The 27,038-nt window shown below is 41.2% G+C and overlaps 3 protein-coding genes across 12 annotated transcripts in view; 1 reads left to right on the top strand and 2 right to left on the bottom strand.

Annotated features, from left to right (window-relative positions):
• LOC143896823 (uncharacterized) overlaps positions 1–27,038 on the top strand; it is a 116,367-nt gene that overhangs the window by 20,182 nt on the left and 69,147 nt on the right. The gene's annotated exons all lie outside the window — the stretch shown is intronic.
• On the bottom strand, positions 794–7,733 carry LOC143896825 (facilitated trehalose transporter Tret1). Of its 4 annotated transcripts, none has more exons than XM_077404912.1 (3): positions 7,512–7,733; positions 3,162–3,297; positions 794–3,062 (listed from the first exon to the last, which is right to left on the bottom strand). In XM_077404912.1, the coding sequence occupies exons 1-3, from the start codon at positions 7,512–7,514 to the stop codon at positions 1,636–1,638; spliced, it is 1,566 nt and encodes a 521-aa protein (XP_077261038.1). In that variant the 5' UTR covers positions 7,515–7,733; the 3' UTR covers positions 794–1,635. The 4 variants fall into 4 exon arrangements, with proteins under 4 accessions (XP_077261038.1, XP_077261037.1, XP_077261036.1 ...); XM_077404911.1 differs by having other exon boundaries at positions 6,603–7,728; XM_077404910.1 differs by lacking the exon at positions 7,512–7,733 and adding an exon at positions 5,186–5,570.
• LOC143896816 (unconventional myosin-XVIIIa) overlaps positions 14,637–27,038 on the bottom strand; it is a 46,993-nt gene continuing 34,591 nt past the window's right edge. For 5 of the 7 annotated variants that reach the window (XM_077404872.1, XM_077404875.1, XM_077404873.1 and 2 more), the window contains 11 exons: positions 22,243–22,371; positions 21,716–21,859; positions 21,540–21,629; positions 18,930–19,289; positions 18,705–18,859; positions 17,866–17,989; positions 17,312–17,766; positions 16,868–17,180; positions 16,467–16,730; positions 15,905–16,242; positions 14,637–15,773 (listed from right to left, as the gene is read on the bottom strand). In XM_077404872.1, the coding sequence (XP_077260998.1) occupies positions 15,767–15,773; positions 15,905–16,242; positions 16,467–16,730; positions 16,868–17,180; positions 17,312–17,766; positions 17,866–17,989; positions 18,705–18,859; positions 18,930–19,289; positions 21,540–21,629; positions 21,716–21,859; positions 22,243–22,371 (2,379 nt within the window). In that variant the 3' untranslated portion in view covers positions 14,637–15,766. Of the gene's footprint in view, positions 15,774–15,904; positions 16,243–16,466; positions 16,731–16,867; positions 17,181–17,311; positions 17,767–17,865; positions 17,990–18,704; positions 18,860–18,929; positions 19,290–19,532; positions 20,885–21,539; positions 21,630–21,715; positions 21,860–22,242; positions 22,372–23,092; positions 26,180–27,038 lie in introns of those variants that run through there. The other 2 variants (XM_077404877.1, XM_077404878.1) reach the window with 2 other exon arrangements.

The raw sequence follows: 27,038 nt of genomic DNA on the forward strand, positions 1-27,038 counted from the left end.
GATTTTGAAATAATATTCAGTAGCAGCGCGTAATATTGAGAAATAAATTGAAATGTCTATCGTCAACCACGCCTCTTGTGTGGCTTCATTGACGCAGAAAAGGGGAAATGAAATTTCAGGATAGACATCGCGCGACGTAAGGCGCATTCTTGCACTTTAAAAATATCGCCATTTGTTTATTGACTCTGTTACTTATTTCTCTTTGACGCAACGAAGCACTCTTCTCGTGCTTTAATCTTGTATTAATTTCCTTTTCAACCCCTTGTCAAGCTTTGCGTGTTGCTTTACATATATGTATAAGAAGCCGATTTTAAGCCGGTTCGAGAGATACCTGTATTTGTTGTATTTGTAAATGTTCTGACATGTCTGCAACAAAATATTCATTTTTAATTTTACTCGCAAAGAGATAGTGCGTTCGTATATTTTTTGATATTTTTCTTTACGCAGAAAACATATGGTAGAAATCTGATAGCTACCTAAAACAATTCTTTGTTTTAAATTTTAGAATACGCGCTTGATTACAAAGAAAGAAACGTTTTTATATTTTATATTTTGCTGTTACGTAAGAGACTAGGATTGTGCGCGAATTTCTCCTATACAAGATGTTCTATAAATTGAAATCTTTACGGCTTTGACTAAACTTATCCGGGAAAAAGCATCGCGCGAAGATTGGATTACGTTTACGAATGAATTCTGCGGCCACAAACATATATATGTTCTATCGCTTCTCATCGTAAAGGCGCAAATACGATTGCTTCGCTGATTGTATTGCTCGAAAGAAATATCGCGAAAGTCACATTTGTAACAAATTGTATTTAACAGGATATTCAATATAAAATAGTTTACAAATTTACATGTGAAAATATATAGTCAGCGGTTAGGAAAATGTTAAAGTCACTCTCTCTCGACAATACCGGAACTCTGGAGGGTTTCCCATTACATTTTCTTTTTGTTCTTTACTGCGGAACATTTTCGCGATTTTTCAAGCGTCTCTTTCTCTTTCTCTTCATCTCAATGTTTAACCGTCGCCTACGATTTTTACGCTCCCCGTATAAGAGATGCGGCATGTTTACTAGAAATTTTTACTTGCCAGTCCTCTTTATTCCCATTTCTCTCTCACACAGTTCTCCTTACTTAAATATTTTATCTTGTATGCACGAGAAACTCTGAAGTCTGACGTCCCGTTAAATATCCGATCCGACTAACATTTAGCGCGGAAAAAAGGAAACGAGAAAAGCTCTAAAGACAGTATAAAGTATAAAGACAGTGTTTTTCTCGTAGAGGAGTTTTAATAAATAAATGTTGAATTTCGCGACGATCGTAATCTCTTGGAAATACTAGCGAAAAATACTCACAGTTGAAGGAACACGAATGAAACCATCAGTATATGAATTTACGCAACATGAACGATATTAATAAAAACCACTTTATTTTCTGATAGCACGAGAAAAATCGTGGTAAACGCAAACCGCGAGGCAAAAGCGATTTTATCTTTGCGTTCCGGTTTTCATAGTCTGAAAAGCGTACAGCAAACGTACGTTTTATATACGTCGCTTTGAAAAGAACGTCCGATGACGTTGTCTCGTAAGTAAGTTCGCACCGCGTCGAACGAGAGGTGCGACATGTTCCTTTTTGTCACGCCATGTTACTTCGCTCCTGCGAACATTCGGCGGTCTCCGTCTTCTTCGCGCCGCCTTCCAGAAGTTCCTGAATTTCGCGGAACGTCCGACCTTTGGTCTCGGGCACGGTGAATATCACCATCACGAATGCCAATAAGCACGACGCCGCGAAGAAGTAGTAAATGACATCGGTGCCCAACCAGTCGCCGATCACCTGATACAGCTTGGTTACGGCGAAGCCAAGCACGCCGTCAAAAATGATGACGATAGCACCGGCGACCGCCTTCACCTCGGTGGGGAACAATTCGCCGGTCAGCGCGTTTGGTAGAGTACCCAATCCGATTTGATAGACCACCTGGAAGACGATCACATCAATCACCGGAAGAAGATTTGCTGCTGATACATCAACGCCCCTCGCGTCTAGCGTAAGGTACGTCGCAAGAACCGCCAGGGTAATGGAGGCGCCCAGAGTGGAAGCGATCAGTAATGGGCGTCTTCCCGCACCCTCGACGGTCGCAGTTGATAATCCGCATGAGATGAGGCTCACCGCGAGCACGAGTATCGTAGCTATGTTAGAGTCAATGCCGATCGCCGTTTTCTTGAAGAGCACTTCTAGGTACTGTATAGTGCTGAAGTTTCCACTAAGTTGCTGCGTCGCGATTAGACCGAGTATAATGCCGAGAGCTCGGGTGTTGCTGGGTAACATCAGCAGTTTCAGCTTAGCCATCCAGCTGCGCTTAACCGGTTCCGTTCGTGCTCCAGGACCGGTTACTGGAGTATTATCGCAAACGTCCTCGATAAAAACATTACGTAAAGTGTATTCCAGTTCTCTTCTTGCCTCGTCGCGATCGCGAATCCCTTTAAAGAACGCCAGGGATCTGGTGGCTTCCGCTCGGCGGCCCCTGGCCGCGAGAAAGGCGGGGGTCTCGGGAAACCAGGAGAAGCATGCCACGAAGATGATAGGTACCGTAAAGAGTACGGCCGTTAGAGCTTGATACGATATCCACGGACCGATACTGCACGTCAGCAAGGAACCGGTGAACACGTTCACGGCGATCAAGGTGCCGAGGGCACCTCTGATTTCGACGTCGGCAACCTCCGACACGTACATCGGATTGGTGGTATACGCAATGCCCACGCCGATGCCGAGGATCACCCTAGAGACGTAGAGGGCAGCGACGGTCTGGGCGAAGAAGACGACTATCCAACCAACGATGAAGAAACCGCTGGCTAACAGAAGACACCTCTTACGTCCATATCGATCGGCGAGGCTAGCGCCGAGAAACGGACCGATCATCGAGCCGATCACCGTCAGCGACACGATCCACGAGCCCTCGTCATCGGTTATCTTCATGGGAACATCGCTGGCGCCGGATGTGAGCCGCGAGAGCGACGTAGTGGTCCATCCGTAAACGGTGCCAACCGCCACCATGGATAGAGTCGCTGCGAAGTTGAGATTGATGGAAGATTAATGGCGGTTGATTGAACAATTGATTTTTATATTACCTAAGAGCGCGTTATCTCATGAAATATGACGCAAACCTGATATGCACGCCAGCCATTGCCTCCATTGCGTCTGTTTGTGCTTCGTCGTTTTTTCGTCGCAATGCTTGTCCTGAGAAGGCGAAACTTGCGTCACGATCTCCCCTTTTGATCTCGCTTCTTTTAGCACGTTGATCTGCGATAAAAATTGATATAAATTTTTTTAAGAGGAAAATGACAGTTTTTTTGCTGCTATGCGATGTTTATAGCCGCACGAGCTAAAGCAACATGAATATTTTAGCTTTCTTTCTCCCGCTTAAAATTAGTTTTGCAATTATATTAAATTTCCTTCTCTTTATCTAAATTTTGCGACAATTATATATTAATGCTACAGATTAAAAATTAATCACTTTTTTACCACTGAAGTGATTTACGAAATCATTCTGCGAACGCTAGAACGTCGTTGACGATTCGACAATGCACCTGATACTTGTGCTGATACATCTCCTTGCGCGTGACAGAATGCAGAAGTCTTTTCCGTGCGAAGCAACAGGTGATAGTGATTAATGTGGCATGTAAGAAATCAAATGAAAACCACAGTTTTCTCTTGAAGAACCCAGAAATTCCGCGACTTTGTGATCTATATTGACACGCGAAAAAATTATCTTCGGTAACCTTCGCTCACAATGTAGAGCTGAGAAAGGTTTTAGAGTTTCACTAATGAGAAACGTAATGCGTCATAAGAATGTTTGCCAAGTTAGTCTCGTGTAATCGACGTTTTCCGTTCTCCGATCGAGCATGGCGCCAAGATGAGGCGGCGATCGACTGCACATGCGCACTGGCATTTTTAAAGAACGATACACCGCTCTTCACGATCGCGTGTCCGCCCGCGACATAACCTAGCTGGATCTCATCATCAACGGCAACTACACGAACTTATCGCGATGGCTCGGCGCACGCGAGAACGTTGACTTCGATAAGCGTGCGAGCAACAGCGAAAATGTTATCTTGCCTTTTGCCTCGTGGTACTCACCAGGATTATGGACATTATGGTGTTTGCGCACCTTTTCGCGATTTTTCGCAGCCACCGCGCGAATCTGCTGGCAAACGGTTTGAAAACGAAATTAGACGGAACACCCATGCTTGTCCCGGAATCGACAGGACGCCGTCGATTTTTCGTCCCGAGTTTATTTTCGGCAGCATGCCGCGAACGTGTGCGATGCGTGCATCTGTGCAACAAAATGGAGCACACGAGGCACACAAGGCATTACATAACACGATATCGGTCAATGCCCCGTCGCATACCTACTCCAATGTGTGAGCGTTCCCCGTTAAGTGTCCTGAGTATAGCCAAACGCGAACGGTGTGATCGATCAGCCCGATCATATTTGGAGAGATCCTTTTGACTTTGCGAGATGCATGAAATTTGAATTTCCCGATTCACGTGAATTCTCTCTCTTTCTCTCTCTCTCTCTCTCTCTCTCTCTCTCTCTCTCTCTCTCTCTCTCTCTCTCTCTCTCTCTCTATCTCTTTCGTTTGAAATGCGATGCCTTGCCAGTGAATAATCTCTACCGGTTTAGCTAGTTTAGTTTACTAAGAACTATTTTATGAGGATATTTTGCAAGATGCACATTAAGAGATTGCAAGAATCTTGTACATTCCGTTCGTATTTTCCTACTTCAGGTGAAACGATGCGTAAAAACTGTGTCCTCTGAATCGCAAAGCATGCTTACAAGACATTACTCAGACATTAGTTTTATTCGCGGATTGCGATTTAGAAATGTACGTCACAAACAACGAAAGCTGGAAAATTGTGAAGAAATTCGCCCGTAGACATTCGACATCGCATACCCTAACACGTGCACTCGCGCGTACGCACGCACGCACGCACGCACGCTTCCGTGAAAGTGAAACGATTATCTACTATATCTGCTGCGTACATTCGAGCATGCACTTGTACGTGCGTTCGTTTACGCATAACCTCAACTAAAAATGAGTTTTTATCTAGCCGTGAAACACATCGCGCCGGGAGAGCGATAAAAGTGACGCGAGCTCGACGAAAGCAGGACGAGATCGATACTCACCAGCGGGTCCGCCGCTCCTGTCATGCCTTCGTCGCACCGACGTCGCTTTAAAACGACAAGTGCGATCTAATTATAAAAACAGCGTGCCCCGCGCGATTAACCAACAGCTCTTCTCGGAGATGACCACTTTCCGCGATTTAGTTGATATTTCGACCGTGTTCGTGGAACCGGATACGTCGGGAAAACGCGCACGCGCCGCCACTCTGCTTTCGCGCTCGCGTACATATCGCTCGTTTTCCTTTCTTTTGCATCTCCGTTTTTTCCGTTTTTTTCTTTTTTTTTTACATCACTCTCTCCCGATGTTCCGCGTTTACGATCCCTCCTTCTAGTAACCGCGATATTTATAAACGTCGAGATGGTGGAGGTCATTGGTTGACGGTCTTTCATTAACGCATTCCAATCGTGAAGATATATGTTGCAGAAAGCAATTAACGAATAAATGATCTTTTCTGGTTGATTTAGAAATGTATAGAAATTGATAAACAATATGAGAAAATTAATATATATTATTATAGTTAATATTATATATATAATATTTTTCGCAATAATATATATATATATATATATATATATATATTTCTTTACAGTTTTTAAATAATTAAATTGTATAGATTTAATTCCGGGGAGGGAAGGGTATTAATGTTCCAACGATAACTGTGTTTCAAGTCCGACAAACAATCGGCGCGCAGTTTATTAAGTTGGAATATATGTATATACGTATATACATTGTAATTCGTTACTTCTGTAACTATTAATTCTCTAGTTGCGCACCACGTACCGCGCTTGACTCGTATCGCCGTCTTTTAATTAATTTGTTGACATTTTCACGAGTCTAATGATATATTTTAATTATTATAGCATTAATTAGGGTAAACTCGTATAAGATGGCCATACAGAAAAGATGGCCTACGTTCTTTTAATCTAGCTCGCCATGAAACATCCAATGAACATGGGTTGGCTATCTTTCCTATATGGCTATCTTACCCGAGTTTACCCTATTTAGTTGTTACAAATTAATTGGTAATATTAACAAGCAATTATTAATAACAACTATAATTATTGCTACATTTTGAGCAATTTTGTGCAACGAAAGGTAACAAACATAATCGAGGATAAATTAAGACATGCGATAAATTTTACTCTATATTATTAGAAATTAAATAAAATTCAGTTATTCAAAAATTACAATAAAAATAAATGTTAACGAGGATCTTGTTAATTTAATATAAGTATAATGAATACGTACATACATATATACAAGCACAACTAATAATATATGTACATTAATTATCTAAATATATTGTGTTACGTGGTAGCAAGTGTCGATTTCGTTCGTTTACGCGACAACAAGAGAAATCGGAGCATCGCGCAGCGGTGCATTGCAGCTGCGACGCGCGAACGGAACTGTGTCACTTACATTCGCGGTCGTAGCCATGTAAGACGAGAATGGAACGGCTGTCCTATTTCTTCTGGCGATTCCGGAGCTTCAGCCTTCAACGAATCCAACAAGTACTCCAACTTTTCTCGAGCTTTATCGAATGCCTTTAATTTCAGGTCAGCCGGGTATCGATACTTTCAGTTGGAAACAATACGATTGGAACACATACGGGTAGAATGTGGTCGGCGGTGTCGCTCCTTTGTCTGGCTGGCTCCCATTGAGTTTTCCGCTCGTAGTTACACCTTTCGGAATATTGCTTATGTGTGTGGTGTTGTTAACACATTTAATTATATAATTATTGAATTTTTCTCTTTGTTTTATTTTTCTCCAAATCATAATCGAAACAAATATATCGAAGACGAATAGAAATACACGGCAACAATATTACTTCACTGTTTCACAATATAGCACGTATTTATTTTACATATATAATTATAAAGTTTATTCCGCGAAAATATATAAATATAAATTAATTAATTAATACCGATCGAAGATTATTTTCGTTTGTATCTGTACTTATGCTCGCCGCGATTGCGCGAAACACTACTTCGATTGACAGTCCAAAATAATATGTTCAATTTTTATTACTCCGTCGGTTTTTTTCTTTTGTTCTTATTCCCGTATCTGTTTTGCGACGTATCTTCGCGAAGTTTTCGAAGATTGAAGCAATTAAGCGCCTAATTACCAGCCGTAATTATCAGTCGATTTTAGCGGCTAAGCTTCTCGCTGCTTCCGCATCGCACGCAACTAACAAACTAAACACTGGTAACTTCTGAAGTCCGAAACCGCATTGGATCAAGTCAGCCGCGTCTTATCGATGCGGTCCGATCAAAATCTAATATCTGTTACTTCATAATCAGTTCCAGAACCGTGGCACAGACGACTCACCATCGCCCTCGCGTCTAATTGGCCTTAATTCGACTGCCGTTAATTACAAGCTAGTGCACCATTAAGTACCACTGCGCGTAGAAATGATAACTGAAGGCCCTCGTGACACGCGTCTTCTTTCGCTGATTGGTAACGAGCAACAGGCAGCCGCTCGTCGTTCCCACATAGTGGTGCGATTCATGATTGATGGAGAGAGGAGACGCATCCTAGTGCCTCCTTTGTGTGCTTATCTCTCTCTCGCGTGTTCTCCATTATCACAAGCGGACCGATATTTTTCCCCGTACAAACCCACGAGGATTCGTCGCGGCTTATCGCACGTCGCGCGTCTGCGATGTATATGTATGTTTCTCAAATAAACTGTGACAACGGATACAGTTGTTGATTGTCGCCGACGAGAAAATGTCAAGCATCGAGTTGAACCAATTTATCCAAGTCCTGTTCGCCATCGTCGAAACTCATTAGCGTCGAGTATAGAGGAAAGAGAAAAACACGGGCAAAATAGGAATTTTGTTTTTGTTTTTGTTTTTTTTTAATTGGATGGGCGAAGGATGGCCTGGACGTGAAGGGTACCTTTCACGTTCCGGAATACCTTTTCGGTTCTAGCGGCGGAAAAGGGAATCGATCGGAGTCTTAATCGTGCGCTTTCGGCGATTCAATAACGGGAACAACGAGCACGCGATGCGTCAAAGGGATTTATTGCGTTTCGGAGTTAAGCTGATTGCGTTTCAGAACGGATAGTTTCGGTTCTCTTGGAATACGCACGATCTGGGATAATCTGACATTTCAAAGCTGTGGCTATGCAGGAGTTTCTAGTGATTCAAAGAATTCATTCCGACGTGACACATTAGTAAACTGACCTTTGATTGCTGCCGCAGTCGGAGGTGAACTGACGTATTTTTAGCTGCAAGACACGTAATTCGTTAACAAAACTATACTGCTGTCAAGAAAATTCCACATTGTGTCCGTTTCCACTTCCATATCTATAACAACTTTAAAAGCAAATTTACTTAAAGACTTTGTTCTGATAAGTTAATATGTTTGATAATGCAATGTTACATTGATTATCACTTACTCGAGCAGTTTAGACATTAAATTAATCAGATTTCTTTTTGCGACAGAAGACAATAGTAGAAATTCTGTAATTACGTACTCCGCCTTCTAAGATTGCTAAGATCCATTCAACATGTGTTTCAACTTAATTAATCATAAGAGTACTGACAGATCAAGCTTGATATATTATTAACGAGCGATGAACGTCACGTTGCGGTTGTTCCATGATTAATTTCTATGCAAGCTTCGGTCTCAATTGGCAAATACAAGTGTAATTTCAATGTAACAGAAATTTATATTTGTAAACGGAGTACACTGAATTGTCCAAACGTTTTAATAGAATATTGCATCAATCTAAATTGAAATTTATGTAAACTTATATAATTTGAAATTATTAAATAGGTCATTATTATATAATTGCTGTATCTGATTATTTACACAATTCTTGAAAAGTAGAGTTATTCAATATATTTTGCTATTAGAGCCATTTTATGTATAGTATGATGTTGTCAGTGAGATTGTTATTATCATCACGTTGCATTTCATGCTTGTTATATTGCGAAACAAAATGTATCGCTTTATATTACTTGCATAAAACCGTCATCATGAATGTATAATTAATTTATGAATGTTATCTTCTTAATTACTGAAAATCGTTTTTTACCTTGCAACTGGCTACATCGAGATAGACTTTTCGTCGATTTAAAGCGATTTTGCCACCGTCATTAGTGAGATAAAAACATCTTGATAATGACAATTTCGTAAGAATTTCTCAACCGATTTACAAACAACTACGATCCGTTTTTTTTGGTAACTGTTTCTGTTTGCCAAAACGTATGATAATAGGATTCAATCTAGATTCTGGATTTTGACGATCCATCGAGGATAAATCTGGACTGGAACTGTGAACTGCCCTTTCAGATTACATACGAAAATATCTATTTCTATTTTAGTTTTATATATTTATATCTTATAACGATCCCCCCCCCCCTTCGATTTATTTTTCTCCTTATCTCTAAGTGATCTCACGTAACATTATAAATCACTTATAAGTCTTGAGAGAGAGGGAAATTTGTATTAGACAAATTTATTTCACCCTCTCGAATAAAGTAATGGCAAGTCTCTTTACCGGCTTAATGCATTTCGCGACAAATTGCTTCAGTCTACGTTCCTTACAATTACGTAAATCGTCATTGTCTCAACTATTTCTGTTCAACAACTGGTTGCTACGCCAGTTGCGCGAAGCGAAGGCTTTTGATCCTAACGAAACGTATAACGCCGTGTCGTGTCGCAAGCGAACAATCGCGCTTGCTCGTGTTTGAACGCAGCTCGGCTGGCTGCGCTCCCGCGTCGTTACGTCGCGCGTCGCGAGCGTAAAGTTAATTAAAGTAATCCTCAGTTAATCGGCGTCGCCCGGAGCCTGGAGTCCGCGCGCTCGCGCGCTCATTATGTCGTCCTTACAAACGCGATATGTGCGGCAGACGCCTGCCGCTCGGAGCGATTAAAATTTAAAGTGGCGCGCACGCAATTTGCACGGCGAAACGAGCCTGGCGAAAATATCGACCTGCTCCTTTTGACTTTTCCCTGCGTTTTTCGAGCCAAAGAACGCCGCGTTTATTTGCCTGTCCGCTCGTTAACGTTGCATCTGGTTTCGTTATTTCGCAGTAGATATTTAACAAAGTGTAACGCACTAACATTTTCGATAGATAATAAAATTAAACTCTATTATAGCTCTATTAATTCTTTTATACCTCCATGATTTATAAAAAAAAAAAAAAAACAATCTGTATTGAGATTGATGAACCGATTTTCTATGGTGATTTCAACGGCTTTAATTTGATTATAACGATTTATGTGATAAAAAAAGGTCGATTTAGATTATTCGCAGATAGAACAGATTATTCGCTCGAAATGCTCCAAATGTCTGCGTAACTTATTGAAATATTTTTATTTATTTCGTGCATGGTTTGCGTGTTATCACGCTTTGTACAGTTTTCCATATATTGTTCTGCGTATCGAGTGTATAAAGCACTATGTCGAGATATACAGGATGACACTCGAAGCTTATATAACGATTTCGATGAAATATCGACGTTTCAATCCTCCCCGTTCCTTGAATCTTTTTTTTTCTATCTCAGTTTCACTGATAAATCCGTTTATCCATCCGGGGCAGTCAGACATCCATTAGATCTCTTTTTTTTCTATATCAAAGGATAGAAGATATTAGAAGTGAAGAAAGGGAGTTCATTAAGCTTTTTGCGTGACAGTTGACAGATTTTTGCGGTAAGATTTTATATCGGGATCGAAAAAATAAGTATCGGGAGAAGATTCTTGTAGGAAGATTTACGGTTCCGCGTCGCTAAATGTGCGGAAGCCGATTTGATTAAATTCACATTGGTATGAATTTTGCCTCAGTTGGGTTTCAGGCGAGTCACGTTCGATTTTGCGGCGCTCTGTGTGTTACCGCCGCGCCGTAACGAGTGCGTTACACGTCATATTATGCGGAATAAATCAGCGCCGATGCGAGATTATATAAGACATTAATCTTTTCAAGACGCGCGATTTTTCACCCTCTTATTGATTTCCCTACAAGAGCAATGACTTTCGACGTTTCACGGGCCTGTGGACGGCTACATGTTCGCGATGAAAAATTCATGAGGCGCTATGTGACGCTTATGTAACACGCTTGCCGTACATAAGACACGGTTCGCGGTAATCCCTGATTCGTATCGACATTGTGTCACGCGAGCCATAATTGTTGCGCTCACTGAAAGTATGAAGTATATAGGATTGAATTATTTATATGTATACTCTCTTCTCGCCGTGTACGATGTCGTAAAATTATGAATTCCTTGTTTAAAAAAACACTTAGAATAATGAATATTTTAGCGGTATTATCTGCTGTTTTATAAGCCGCGTAACGAGGCTGCTATTTGTTGTAGTTTTTTAGAGTTTCAAGGGTATAAAAGTCAGACGAGAAAGAGAGAATTCATTCTCGCAGTAAAGTCAACGTATATTCTCCATGATGTACGTTCTTGTAAATTTTCGCGAATAACTCGGCGAGAGTTAATAAGTGCCGGCTCTCCCTAACTAAAATTCCATATTTTTAATTGTCTCATTCACTATCCTTCATGTGATACGACTTGCACATGTTCGTGTATAGCTATTCTATTTTTAGCATTTTATTTTATGTGCTTTATTTAGCTTATTTTGTAAAGTCGATAAATTGAACCGCATTGTTGTTGAAGCTTTGTGAGAAGCCAATGCGTGAGAATATTTGCGATAAAAAAAACTGCGGCATTGGTTCGTCTTTAACGGCGCTGTATGAAAATCGATTTGTTTATGAAGATACAACGTAAATAGAAGTGCAAATATTTTCTCAATTGTATAACTTTTCAAATGAAATAGAATTTGCCTATATTATTTATGTTTCATTTGTTTTATTTACTTTTATAATGCATACGAGAATTACAGGCTGATAGTGCGTGTATTAATCGTGAGAGAAATATTATTATAGAAATTTGATAATGAAAAGTTAACTATATAGCATAAAAATTTTTGAAATTTTTTGTAATATAGTTAACTTTTCATTATAAAATTTATATATATATATATATAACACGGGCGTTGATAATTGTGAAGACGGTTTTTATGTAAGTGAAGATGCGTGCAATTATAATTTGGACAGCCGGTTTGCACTATCGCATTAATCATAGCTTCGTTGTAAGCCTTTCAGCAATGATAACGCAATGATAACTTACACAAACGACTGATTTACGACCTGAATTGACAGTCGCTAGACCAGGCTGTTAAATGTCACGATTAAACCCGCGCAAACTCGTACAGCTCGTGCTTTCTGTATAGCGGATTAAGTAGCGATCAATGGCTGTGATGCGAATTAGAATGAATAAATACAAATCAATTGCAAAATACGTAACAACAAATTAGCAAACGCCAGATTAATCTGTCCAGTCCACTTCAAATAGCTTATCATTTATGATGCTCTTAAAAATTGCTCAATATTCTTTGCAACATTTTTTAAATAATCTTGTGGATGATGCAAGAAGACTAAAATACTACGCTTTCGCTTTTGCTTATCGGCAATTTTTCGAATGAGCGATAACTTTGCATTACGGGTCATGTTATTTAATTAGGCGAACTAAGTCCACTTTAATTAGCTTATTATTTATGATGCGCTTGAAAATTGCTCAATATTCCTTGTAGCATTTTTAATCTTCTGGGCATGCAAAAAGATTAAAACACGCGATTTTGCTTTTACTTATTCGCCAATTTTCCGAATAAGCGATAACTTTGCATTAGAGGTCATGTTATTTAATAAGATGAATTTTTCATAAAATTTGCTTTCGCGATTTCGTAAAAAGGAAAAGATAAAATTGCTGCAAAAAATTTAAAAGTATCCTATCACACTTCACAATATGATATGGTAGAAGTGAAAACTACGTGTCGTGGTAATTCTCTCTTTTTCCGCATTTTTCTCGTGATGAGCTCTATTAATTTTGCTTTTACGTTCTTCCTGATTCGCTAATAGCGACAATTACGTGGTTTTCGACGCATGCGTTTATGCTTTAACTCCTCGTACGCATCGTCGTACGCATAACGTAATCTCTAATGAGGAGTCATGTCGGGGCTAAATTTTTATTCGCTCTATATGAAATACGCATATATATATATATATATATATATATATATATATATATATATGTCTGATTATTGAGCCGTATGATCGTCAAAGCTACTATATGTTATCAATACTGATATGCCAATGTCAGTGAAATAAAAGATAAAAGTTTTACGCGCGACATTAATCGACACTGCATGAAATGATCAAGTTACGAGATAGATAAAATTACATTGCTGTTTGTTCGAACTACACGTACCGTTAATAGATAATTGATACATCCCGTGCGCATATATGTGCCAAAAATAATATATAATTAAATTATCAACATTTGTTATATATATATATATATATATATATATATATATATAACTCGTGCCTTCTGCAGATTTATTCGCGACTCGTCATATTCTAATTATTTTCACGGCTTAAGGAGATCCTAAAGTAAAGGCTGAACTTCCTCGACGTCGGTAATGTCAACATTTCTAATCCTGTTTTCTATGTCATATATATCTATATCTGTTCTTGTCTAACGAGAGGCATCTGTCCTTGTTTCGCGTGTTGCGCCATCTCTCGCTACACGCAATATCAACCTGAATGTGCTTTTGCACATATAAAAGTTTATTTAAACTAATCTTTTTTTCTAGGCTTTCAATATTAGATCTAATTGCACGATATTGTTCTTAAATGTTGTCCCTAGGTCATGCCGGTCTAATTTTGTGGATATTTATTGTGGAATTTTTGTACAAAGCAAATATTGTCGTCGCGTATACCAAAAATTAACAAAAATATGAATTTTTTCTCGTTTTCGATATAACGTCGACCACCATGACCTAGATTTTGATGCGTACTTTAATTCTAGACAAGAATTTTGCATTTCTATAAAGCCACGTAAAAGATTAGTGCTAAGAAAAAAAGCCGGTATTACAGACGGCTTTAGGATCCCAATAGGCTTATATAGGACCTACCTCACGAGGAGAATGATTTTGCAGTCTAAATGCTCATCCATCCTCGCATGTCTCCGCTGTTGTCACGGAGGCGACAGCAACTTGGTCGCAATTTAATTGCTGTCCTTCACTTTATTCATCCAACTGAGAGAGAGCGCGATGGGGCGAGCTGAGAGGGAATGGAGTGCGGTGAGCAGAAGGAAAAGAGCTTAACTTTACTTTGGAACTTTGGCGAGCAAGGCTATCCCGCGGGAAATCAATGTCTGACGGTTATAAGAAGAAAGTCGAAGAGGATGGGACGTGTATGCGTGACTCGGTTTATGTGTGATGGTTAATTTGATAAGCAACTCGCGCTGGCTATCTTATCTCTCCATCTCTGTTTCTTCCACTTTGACTTCTTCCCGCGAACTTTTTGTCCGTCGCTTTTCGATCAAACTTAAGGACGGTGGAGCAGTAGGGGATGCGGTACAACAAAGAAACACTCTCGAGTAATTAAATAGGAGATCTGCATTTTACAAAGCAATAAGTTACACGAGAATCCTTACACGAAACCAAAGCCCCAATTCGAGTCGTGGCACGCGTTTCTTGCCTTTCCATCGTGCTTTCCTTTTTTTTTTCATTCCTTTTATTATACAAATATGAAACATAATCGAGCCTGAAGGCAGTGGATTGTAAGAATAAAAAGCGCAATGTGTCCTTTTCTATAAGTATAATAGAAGATCGTTCTCTCGAGCTAATTCCGCGTGAGAAAATATACGCGTGGCATACATGTATGCTATCGAACAAAAATACGATAATAAATACCAAATATTCAAATATTGCGTCGTCGGTATTAAAACCGAGAATAAAGTTTCAATTTATTATTTCGCAAAGCTCATTGCGAAATTCCTGTTTATACTTTTCTAATGAAAAAACACGAAACTTTTTGTCTACTTACTTGTATCAAAAATGCTACGTTTCGATTTTTGTTCGATAGCGCAATGCGCGCAATTCTCATCGACATTCACATTTCGCGTTTGTGAAGAAATGGCTCGAATTTCTGTGGAAGACTGGAAAGGGACGACGTCGTTGTCATCGACGTTTCAAAAAACGGATAGAGATAATAGCACCGCGGACGCACGATTAGACGCGGCGTGCGAATATTAGCCACGACATCGAGATTTTCAGGGAATTATACATAGTTAGCACCTAAAAAGTTTATCATTGCTCGTAGAGAGTGGCCGCGCAATTAATTAGCTTATTGGCCGTTACTTCGTAAGTTTGATTTCGTCAACCTCTAGCTCCTGTGCTAGTTTAATGCGCCTTCGAAATGACTCTATTCCCTATAACAATGAAGAAAGAACGCCAACTCTTTCAATAGCGTTGTTCAAGTAGCACAAAATTGATATCTATCGCGACCACGAGCTGTAACCGCTCTTCGTTTTTGCCAGTCTTTCGTCTCTCCAGACTGTGATCTATCACTTTCACGATCATACATTAGATACGAGCGGCTATAGGGTTCACGTTCTATTCGATGTCTCGGATGCACGAGAAAGTCCATCTACGATTTGATTTATTGATCCTGATTCAGTCGTACCTTCATCATTTTGATCGGACTCGAAGTCCGATGATGGCTCGGATCAATCACTAGAAAAAATATTTTTTGTTTATAACCCAATCAAACAGTGACAAAATGATTCTTTAACAGATGGAATGTCAATATGTTTAAAATACATTTGTAATTATTATCCCATATTTTAATATATTGTATATATTACCTGTCACTGTTTTCGCTGGTAGCTTCCTCGCTACAGTCCAAGTCAAGTTCTCCTTGAATGGCACTTTGTAAATCGTCGATCCTTTGAAGTGCCAATCTGAGGTCGTCTCTAGCCACCTTTGTCTCAGCCTCTGCGGCTTCCAAAGATTTCTCTATATCACGACGAGCACGCAGGGCCTCCTGTTCTCGCGATATCGCCGCGCTAGCTTCGTCGCGCGCGTCGCGCAAAGATCGTTGCAGTCGTCTCGCCGCGTCCTGGGCGGTCTGCTCCTTCGTTCTGAGTAAGGCTGATTCCGTTTGTAACTTGTCGACGCTTTCCTTCAGTCGTGCTATTTGTGTCTGTGAAAACAAAAACGAGGCAAATAGTTATCGTCCAGTAGTGTTAATTTATTTATTCAAAGATTACATGTTTTGGAAAAAAAATTAATTTGAAGAAAATTATTTTTTAAATTTAATATTTAGTTGAAAATTTTTTTTGGATTGACAGAGTAAGTTCTTATATATAGCTTTAGTCAAATCAAATAATTTAAAGTTAATCGTGAAAGGTAGAATTCCAACAATACCTCCAAACGCGCTCTCGTAGTCTGTTCCAGTTCGAGTTTGCTTTCGAGCTCCTTGGCACGGAACTCCAAACGTCTCGTGGCAAGACTGTTTGCCGTTGGATCACCGAGTTGCTCCACTGATTCTAATCGCTGTGTTAGTTCAGCCAGTTGGTCCTTCAGCGATGACTTCTCCGCCTCGAGTGCGGCGATTTGCACTTGTGCCTCTTGCAATTGGCCTTGCTCCGCGGAAACTTGTTGCACTGCGGCTCGATATTTCTTTAAGACCTTTAATTGGAAAATAAAACTATAAGTACTAGAAATACTAGAAGTCATGTCCCGCGAAGATTGATAACGATCGTTTGATTATATTATTATGAATTATTAACTTGCTGTTTTTAAAGACAAAGAATAAAATAACATACCTCGGCAAGCTCCTCCTCGTTTTCTTCTAACTGAGACAACAGTTCTGAGCGTTCGCGATTGGCCGCATTGGCTCGCTCCTCCGCCTCGGAACGGTGTCGCATAGCTTCTTCCAGACTTGCTTGCGTTTCGTTTAGCTCCTGCTCCAACGCCTGTTTAGCTTTAATCGCAACTGCTCGGGCGCACTCCGCGTCTTCCAATTGATTTTTCAACTGACGCAACGCGGCTTTACCCGTCGAATCACCTTTGGATCTTTCGAGCATTGTTTGTGCATCCCTGAGTAATGCCTTCGTTCTCTTCAAGTCTCTCTTCAATCTGTTTAATTATCAACATATAACGAATTGTTTAGTTATTTTTAATTCTTATTATGCACATAGAAAAAATTTTTGTAAAGTAAATTATGGAACGGAATAAAAAAGAAAAAAATATAAAATTTTGTGAATTACCTTTGCATGGTCTCAGCTTCCGCTGCGCGATCGGCACGATCTTGTTCCTCCAGAGCCACTAAACGGCGCTCTAATTCGTGCTTTTCTCTTAAAAGAATTGTCCTCTCCTCATGTTCATTCTCCAACTGCGACTCGAGAGCTTTAACTTTCTTGTGCGCGTTTCCGCGAACGTCTTCCAGCTCTTCGTCGCGTTGCTGCATTTCCTTGCGCATTTCTTTGCGCTGCTGCTCGATGCTCATCTCCAGCCTAAGTTTCGCCTGCTCGAGAAGCTGCACTTGACCGGCCAGGTCATCTAACTCTTCCTCTTGGTCCTTCGCGCGTTTCTCCAACTCGTGCTTCGCTTTCTTCAATTGCGCAACTTCCTCCTCCGTTTTACCGCCGAAAGTAAGTTCCTCTAATTCCTGAGTCAATGTGCGAAGTCTTTCTTCCTTCAGCTCAATCTCTAATCTTGCGTCCTATTATAATAATATATTCAGATATGTATATATAATATTATGTATTCAACTTTCTTAAGCTAGGAAAAACGAGAGAAATGAGAAGAAGAATGTACTCACGCTCAGATTCTGTTCCACTGTGAATTTTTCCGCGATCGCGATCTCCTTTTCCCTCGCTAATCTTTCACGTTGTGCTTTCTCTTGTCTAAGGTCATTCATCAGATTCTGAGTCTCCGAATCAAATCTAAATGTGATTATTAGCATAATAAGTAAAACATGTTTATTTCGCGATTATATGTAACAAATTTTATAAATCGTTAAAATTTGCATATATGTAATAAATTTAACATATTACGTCTATATATTCTTAAAAATAGATAAATATATTTATTTAAAAATAAATTAAGGGTTTTTTAATAATATTCTCTGCGAGGAAAACTTTTTTATATTTATAATATACAATATATATGATCCATTATAAGATTAAATGAATAAATTAATTTAATTAATAAATGATAAATAATAAATAAATTTTTGTTTGAATGTAACGTAAATTAATTTTTGAATATGTATTGAGGGGGATGAACTGACTGAATGAGGGGAAAGATTTCGGGAACAAATCCAATCTTGCTGTTGTAACGAGATCGCCAGCGGGCGCGTGCTGCATTTAGATTAACAGGAAGCTATCTTCGCAAACGGTCAATCGTGATTTACAAGCACACTGGACGCGTCGCCGAACGTTGGCAGTATACATTGGGTGGCGTCACCGGCCTGGCGAAGTGCCAGGGACACTTGTTGCCACGAGTGAAATGAGAATAGAGCGAGCTACCACCCGATACCGACTCGTCGACCATTAGCCGTGGATTAAATGCACAAGTATATATCAAAGCGTGACAGAACGTGCAATTCGCCCAAACTCTTGTAATTTCGTTGACTTATAGGATTACTAGAAGACTCACTTGCGTTGCTTCTTCTCGAGGAGGTTGTTCCTAGCGGTCTGTTCCTCCAATAGCAATCTTAGATCATGCATCTCGCCGTTCAGTTTTTGAACTCGTCGCTTCCACTGTCCGACGACTTGTCGTTGTTCCTCCACCTCTTCGTAAGCATCGGCCAACTGCTCGGCAAAACGAGAAGATAATGATAAAGGTGATGCTCGTCATGATAATAGGAATAATTTGACGTACCTTCTTTTCCAATTGTTTCTTCAGTCCAACCAGTTGCTCCAGGTCGTCCTCGTGCTGCTGCGCCATTTTTCTCTTCGTGAATTCGAGTTTCCGGATAGCGTGCTCGTACCGTTGCCTATAAACACCTCCGTCCTCACCTTCCTCGCCATCGGAAGCGACCCCGTTCAAATCGGCAGCCCTCGCGTAGAGCAATTCCATCTCCAGCCGTTCGGTCGTCTGCTGAAGATTCTTGTTAGCCTCAGTTACATCCTGCAACTCACGCTCGAGCCGCAGTCGCTCCGACGTCTCGGCATCGATCCTCTCCGCCGCCAGTGTCGACGTAGAATGTTCCTCCGCGAAGTCCGCGGTCATCTCGCTCAGCTGCAACAGAAAAAAGCAAATTGCGTAAGGAAATCGAATACGACACGCTATACGCAAACCGCGGATCAACTTATGTCTCGTACTTTCTGCATCCATTCTGAGTCTTTCAGTTTTAAATATTTTTAAAATTGAAGTAAGATAAATCACATATAATCGTATACACTTCGTATAGAAATTATTTTTATTGAAAAGTTTCCGATTTTTGAAACCGTTGTTTCTTTATAGCTCTGCACGTTACGTTACCTCCTGCATTCCATCAGAGGTGCGGTCCTCCGAAGCGCGGGACAGGGAGCGCCTCGAAGGGCTCCTTGCTACGCTGTTCGATCTGCTGTAATACTGATAGCCGCGTATCATAATATTCGTGGCGCTCTGACTCCTTCCGATCACGCTGCGAGTTTTATCACGCGCGTGCGGCAAACTTATCGGCTCGTCGTTCGTATCGTCCCTGTGACCAAGGCTCCGCCACTCGTCCATGATGTGATCGGTACGTTTTAAAAACTGGGAGATTTTTGACGTGAGATACGACGAGGCGGTAGACGAATCTAAGTGGGACGCGGTAGGTCTGAAGGATTGCTTCACCCTCTGCCGTTCGCAGCCCAGGACGAAATTGAGACTCGCGTCGAAGACTACCGGCGCTTGTTCCTTGACCAGAACGTCCTCCACCGACGGCGAACGCGTGCTCTCGCGAGGGTACGTTCTCCGCGGCGGAGTCGAAAAGGTCGGCGACTCCAGCCGAGACAATCGGCTTCGCGAGGAAAGAACGGACGGCGATCTCATCCCGGTGGATAGGGATTTTGCGCGATAAGAAACGCTGGAGGAGACGCTGCACGGGGAAGGACTCCGCATCGTGTGACTCGTACCGACAATTTGTCCTCTGCTAGACGGTCTCTTCTGATGGTTACAATGCGGCGGCAAGGGTGGTCTTTTCGCCAGGCCCTTCGCGGAGTTTGATAAACTCGGCGAGCCATTGCTCATCGAGTCGTTTCTTTCGAGCGATTCGTCGGAACTGGTGGATGTTAATGCGTTCAGATGCCGACTATTATGAGACGGAGGAGGAGTATCCGGGTACCTCGTCGGCACGGAAGGCATCTTGACGAATACGTTGACCCAGGGGTGTGAAAATCGACTCAAGAATATCGATTCGATGTAGGATTAATCCAGTCATGGGAGCGTGAGATGGATTGATTGAACTTTCGAAGCTGATGTCGTCGCGGAATTGGCATTTTAATCGGCTTTCTTTCGCAGCTTCATTCGCTTTGCTGAATTTAACGGCCGAGATGCCGGAGACTCGTTACATTACTACGGCGAATTGCGTAATGCCGAACGACGACGAGGACGCCCGTGTCGGCAAGGAGTCGCGGTGCAACTGCCTCTTCCTGGGTCGGCCGATTCGCCGCTGAAGGCGACCGGTGGAGGCGGTCACCTCTGAGTTATTCTCAGGGGAAGACGGCGAGAAAGAGAGGACCGGCGAGGGAGATGAAGACGGAGAGAAACGTGCGAGACGGTGATTCTGGCTGTTCGCCAGATTCTTCGTAGATTTCGTGAGAAAAATATCGTGAAAGAGGAACGTAAAACTAGCATTTCGATAGAAAATTTAGGAACTCTCTATATTTATCAAAGTAGAACAGACGAAGAGAGACGGAAAAAGAAAAATTGTCGCGTCGTATATATAAAATAGTATGAGATGTGCTAATGCGAGACAGAAAGACAAATTATTACGCGAGATTTATCACCATTTACTAATTAATGGCGACTAATAAATGATGGTTTTAATTGTTTGTTGTTAAACGATAAGAAGGTTCGAAATGGTATTTCCTCGAGCAATTGTTATTCTTATGAAGATGCGTTGATTGCCAGCGTTTTTATGCATTAGCCGCAGATTAGAATGGTAATGTAACGCACAGTCTAGTGGTCGAATCACGATAATAGTTGCGCACGCTCGACACGAGCCGTCTGGCATGCTTAACCCAATTGCGCGTCGTGCGTGCCGCGAATGCCTAATCGGGCAGTTTGAGCTTAATGTATCCCCTTCGAGACTGCCTCTATTAAGTTCATCATGCGGTCACACGCAAAATCGTTGTGGTGCGGATGGTAGAACAGAGAGGCGCAATTTGCAGCACGAGCCTTATTCCCCCGGTTCAAGTAACGGGCGTTCAAGCCACTTAAGGTGTTTTAACCGTCGCGAGAAAAAATATATTGCGCAATTAAAAATGAGTATCCATGTTGGATGGTCTCGCCGCGTTAACTTACCTTCGCCTCCAGCTTGTCGTTGTCATGCTTCAGGTGATTGCGTTCCTGTTCCAAGCGTTCCACTTTTGCTCTGAGAAGCTCGAGCTCTTCCTATTGAAATGAAGAAAAAAAAATGTATTTAAGATCGATCATATGGAGAACGTACGTATTATATGGAAAATATTTTTCTCTCTCACCGTTCGCGCCTTTAGTTGATCTTCGGTCCGATGGACGTTCAACAAGGGCGCGACTTTCACATACAATCTCCACCAAGGCCATTCTCGCACGGACATTAGCTTCCTCACGTTCCTTTGGATGCATCGCACTGCAAGATCTTGCAGCTGTAAGATAATTTAATTTACGATTCGATCCGGATTGTCATTAATACACACGGTCGCTGAAGCGTCATAAATTATTATTAAGAAAGCCTAAACGGCGCGAAGATATCCATCGCGCTCTTTCTTTCGTTAGTTGCCAGATTAGTTGCCAGATTAAACACCTCGGGGATCTCTATAAACGCGCAATCCTTTGTAGATTTAGAGCCATTAGTACGAGTGAGATGGCAATTTTTAAACGTAGAGTAGTAATTTCTACACTAATCGAGTAAAGTGAGGGAAAGTTGCAATTTGTTTGTAATTTCTTACGTGCGACTAAAAGCTTTCTTTCTAAATTTTAACCACGGTCATGCGGCGTGTTTCAATTCGGAAAGAGATAAGTGACCCACTTTCAAAGTGTTGAGTTTGCGCCGCGCTAAGTAGCCTCTGCATCTCGCCTGCAGCAGAATGATGTGGCCTGTGAGCTTTTCGTCCCTCTGAGCCTCCAATCGTTCCAGGGTGCCCGATCGGAAGAATATCTGCGAACAAGAATAGATGCAGCCGTCGATTTATTCATCGATTAATATTAATTGACGCCTAGACCAGCCATGACTAGCATTCTATCATTAAGTTCGTCTTAATTAAATGCGCTTTTGTCTATTTGCGTACATACGGATAAAAAAACTGCATATTAAACCCGAGTTCAGGGTCGGTGATAAATATTAAAATATGCATGGCATAGTTTCAGCTTTCATCTCGTATGCGGTAATGAAGGATAAACACATATAACTTCTAGAGCGTAAAGGCGCATCATGTACCGCGAGATCTCGATTGCATTAGAGAGGATATGGTTTTACATAAGACTATGCAACTAATAGTGGATATATTAACAGTTATGTTGACAAAGTTACTTTCAGTTTTATATATGTTATGCATCGTTATGAATTATTAAATAATTGGTATGTTTCAAGAGACTCTGATTATTCGAAAACATAGTGATATAGTGATCTATATATAAAATTAAAATATTAATTAAAGACAGAAATTTAATTTTAATGATGACTATGCTGTTATGCCGGATCTCTTAGCATTATCATTATCTCAATCAGCAAAATCGCGATTCTTTCCGCAATATAAATGATGAACAATACTCGACACGCGAAACACCCGACGCGTCATAATTCTCTAGTCAATCTTCTAATTACCGGGAGCTATCAGTATTTAAAGTTAACGATTGTACTATAATCACTTAAGACGGACCTGTCGTTCATTTTCCGAGCATTTGTCATCGATTTGACAACAGTCAACACTGCTATCGTTGCAAGACGTCAAACGACCTCCCCGGTTAACGGCAATATTCTTCTTTTCCGGTTCGGCAAGTCTGTGAACGATCGTCGAGTCGAAAAGCTTTACGTCGTCGTCTCGATCGATCCTATCGAAGTACTGTCGTCCCTTGAAATCGTTCGTCTCTTTCTGACTTTGATTCTCAATAGTTTCTTTCCATTCCACCTCGTTCTCGTTGCTTATGTGGCCGCTGTCTTCCGAACTGTTTCCATCCGACGTGTACCCGCTGTACTCGTTCGCACTCTTCGACTCGTTTTTCTTCACGGCAGGCGTTTCGATGACAAGAACGTCCGCGGGTTTCGCCTTAATTAAAACTTCCCGCGAAGATTCCTTGGAGGCTTCGGCGTTTTTGCAATTGAAGAAGTTCACCAGATGCTCGATATCGTTGGCCTTCTTGCCAACACACTGCTTCCTTTTTGTCTCCTGCGCGTCATCGACGACATCGTTTCCGGTTTGAGCCGTCTTCGACAGATTGACGGTTTTCCCGGAATTCGTAACGTAGATCGTCTTCGCATCAGGATTTTGATTACTTTTACTCTGTCTCTCCCAGTTACGCCTCAGTTCCTGAATGGAAGTCTCCTTGCTTCTCTTCGACTTTTCGGTAATTTTTTCCGGCTTCTCACAGTTCTTGATCCGGTTATATTCCTTTTTCTTTGAATTTTCTTCCAACTTTGTATTATCTTTAAAAATATCTATCATCGTCTTTTTCTTCTTTAATTCTTCGTTAATTCTCGGACTTTCCTTACTCTTGTTGTCCTCAGAGTTATATCTCTCTACGATAAGATTAGGTTTGTCGTCGTGCAGGGTTTCTCGATCCTCGTAGACAATTTCCGTTCTACAGGGAGGAGTGACATCCACGACATCCAAAGATACGACCGTCTCCTTAGGTTCCAAGTCGTCCTCTAACTGTGCCATTAATCGCGCGGCTCTCTCTTCCAGGTTACTTGTCGACGTCGAGATCCTCGAGGCGCTCAGCTTCAAGGTACGATTAAGGGTCTCGCGACAATTTTCGTAGATACGCTCGTCCGACGTGGCGTCGAGATCGAGCTCGAAGCTAATCATCTGGCCAACTGGCTCTCCGACGCGATCTACTTGCGATAGATCGGCGAGAGATCGGCCGAGACCGGTAGATCGAGCCGCCGGAAGCGGTATCTTGCTCGGCCTGGAGACCGAGTTTAGCCTCGCGGGCGCACCGTAAGACTTCCTGCATTGATTATAGTCCACTTTCGGCGTCTGAACGTTCCAAAGGCTGGTAGATCTGTTCATGAACGTGAGACTTTTTCGCGATAATTCCGCCTTCTTTCCCTTCTCCGCCGATCTTCTTTCCAACGGAATTGGAATCCATCGTGGGGATATTGCGGGATTTGTTTGATTGTCCGCGGACACGGAGTTCAAGCTGACCGAACGATCCAGGGTGCCCTTTCGTTGCGGCGCTTCAGGCTTCGCCGGCATCTTGTCGGGCGTATAAGTGAGACCCTTCTTCAGCAACGCTCTGTCTTCTAATATCGTGCACGAGGGAGACGAGCTGACCGACTTGCAAACCTTCTTTTTGTCGTTGCTGCGCGCAGGAGATGAGACAGTTTTTGCCGTATCCAGTCGGGTCTCGCTCGGGGATCGTTTTGTTGTAGGTTTCGAAGGCGACGTAAGTCGGGACTTTGAGGAATCCGAATTGTTAGAGCCATGACGCGGCGAATTAATCGTGTCATGGGCCATCTTGATGGATATTTTCGAGATTATCGGCGATTTTCCAGATGATTTGACCGGAGCAATCGCGAGATTCGTCGCTCGATTTGATTGATTCTGCTTTTTGGCGGGTGAAAGTGACGCTTTTGACACGTTCGGGCTGCTCTTGGCCTTAACTAAAGGCGAGCCACTGCCGCCGACCGCGCACTTAGATACCTTATCGAACATGATGAAAACCTGAAGTTAAATTCGATAAGGGAAAGAATAAGTCGTTACTTATCGCGGGGATAAAGTGCTTCAATTTTAGTATCTGCTATAGTATTCTTACTATAACATCTATTATTATTATTAATAAATCATTCTGTTTCGTCGTATTGTTTATACGCACTCCTGAGTCAATTTTCTGACGCATTGGGAATAAATTAATGATTTTTATTTAAACAAATTTAAATAGCACGTGTAAATGTACGCGTTTCGTACGTCTTCTAAAAAACTTAACTTTGCGGCTCCTTCGTATGTTGTTTTTTTTTTTCACATCAACGCAAGTATCTTAATTTTTAATATGGTATTTCTTCACTTTTTTTCTATAGTATATTGGCTTCGATAAAATCTCCGACAAGAAATCGAAATACGTGCATCTGTTTTGATATTACCACAATGTTTCTAATTATATATCGATTAAGCACAGTCTTCTATCCATCAATTTTGAATTAATCATGTTGTACATGTCTATAATTTTCAAATCAGTCACATTTTTTGAGCGTTTGATTTTATTAGATACAAGCCAATGAGACGAAAATAAATTACAGTAAACAGTTATATAAGCTTAGCTTTGAACTAATTACTTCAAAGATTGCTTATAGACAGATCTCTTGTTTATAAACAATCACTTCTCATCTGTAAACAAGCGTTATATTTATTATTTTCACCTCTGTAATTATAGCACTGTTTCAAATCGTGTTCCTCGCAATCTCTTCGCGCGATATGAAGCAGTTCATTATTTCGCGCATTCGTACATACATGTACGAACGATGTGTGGCCGGACACTCATAGGCTTGTCGAGACGCCGGATTCAATTATAAAGTAACGTAAGATCTGCAAATGATATATTTAATCACACGCGAAAAGATCGGTACTTAAAAAGTTTCTGGCTTATCGTCAATGCCAGATCGTTCGCTGCACTTGTCGCCAACTCGAGATCGCACCCTCGATCACTGCCATCAAGGAGACCGCGACAATTCCTGCACTTGCGGACGTCGCGAGATGAATGGTTTTTGGTGGAGGGCTTTTTCTCTTCTCTGCCGCGCGCAGAACGAGCCGCGACTAAGTGCCGTAAAAGAGCCGCGTAAAAGTGTACGCGCACCCGACTGCGAGAGCAGAAGTGAAGAAGCGAAAGAGAGAACGGCATATACGACACACAGAAGGGAGGGATGAAGGAGTGAGGGAAATAAAGGGGAGAGGATCTCGGGGGACCGGCAAGGGGGAAAGGAGTATAGATTATCTTGAAGCCGGTTGAACGCATCGGCCTGCAACTCTCAACTGGCAGGAAGATACAGCCGGTTAATGTTCGAGTTTGCCAGCTTATCATTTTCATTGAAGGGGGTATGTCGCGTTTCTTCGTCCCGAGACGCGGCAGATAAACCGGAAGGCGTAACAGCGAGAGAGATTCTCTTAATGTTTCGTTATATTGAGAGGTTTTTTTGAGACAAGCGGTATTGAGATTATGGTGAAAGAGAGATTTCGAAGTGCTTTACGTACTTCTAAAGACAGATGATGACGAAACAGATACATATATTAAATCTTGAAGTTTTACCTAAACTGACGAGAATTTTTGATAACGTAAAATAAAATCTATTTACTTTTTACATTATTCTTCAATTATACTACTATTTTGTTAAAATTTTTATTATTTAATCTTTGTTATGAAGAAATTGTATTCTGCTTAATTTAAATTGTCTCAATTTATGGCTTGAAATTTGTCAGAAGTTTTGTTAGATATTAATTTTCTGATATACCTGTAGATTACGTATTTTATGATGAAATAAATAGATCGTCGAGAAACGCTAATAAATGCAGAAACCGCGCGTTAAATGTGCTGTAACTTGGTTAATTAAACGCGCAACAGAGATATTGTGTAAAGTATACATTTGGCAATTCCGACCGTGTCTTCCTCCCATTA

The sequence above is a fragment of the Temnothorax americanus genome, unplaced genomic scaffold (assembly GCF_048541705.1).
Source record: "Temnothorax americanus isolate GAGA-0224 unplaced genomic scaffold, ASM4854170v1 Scaffold2, whole genome shotgun sequence".
NCBI lineage: Eukaryota > Metazoa > Arthropoda > Insecta > Hymenoptera > Formicidae > Temnothorax > Temnothorax americanus.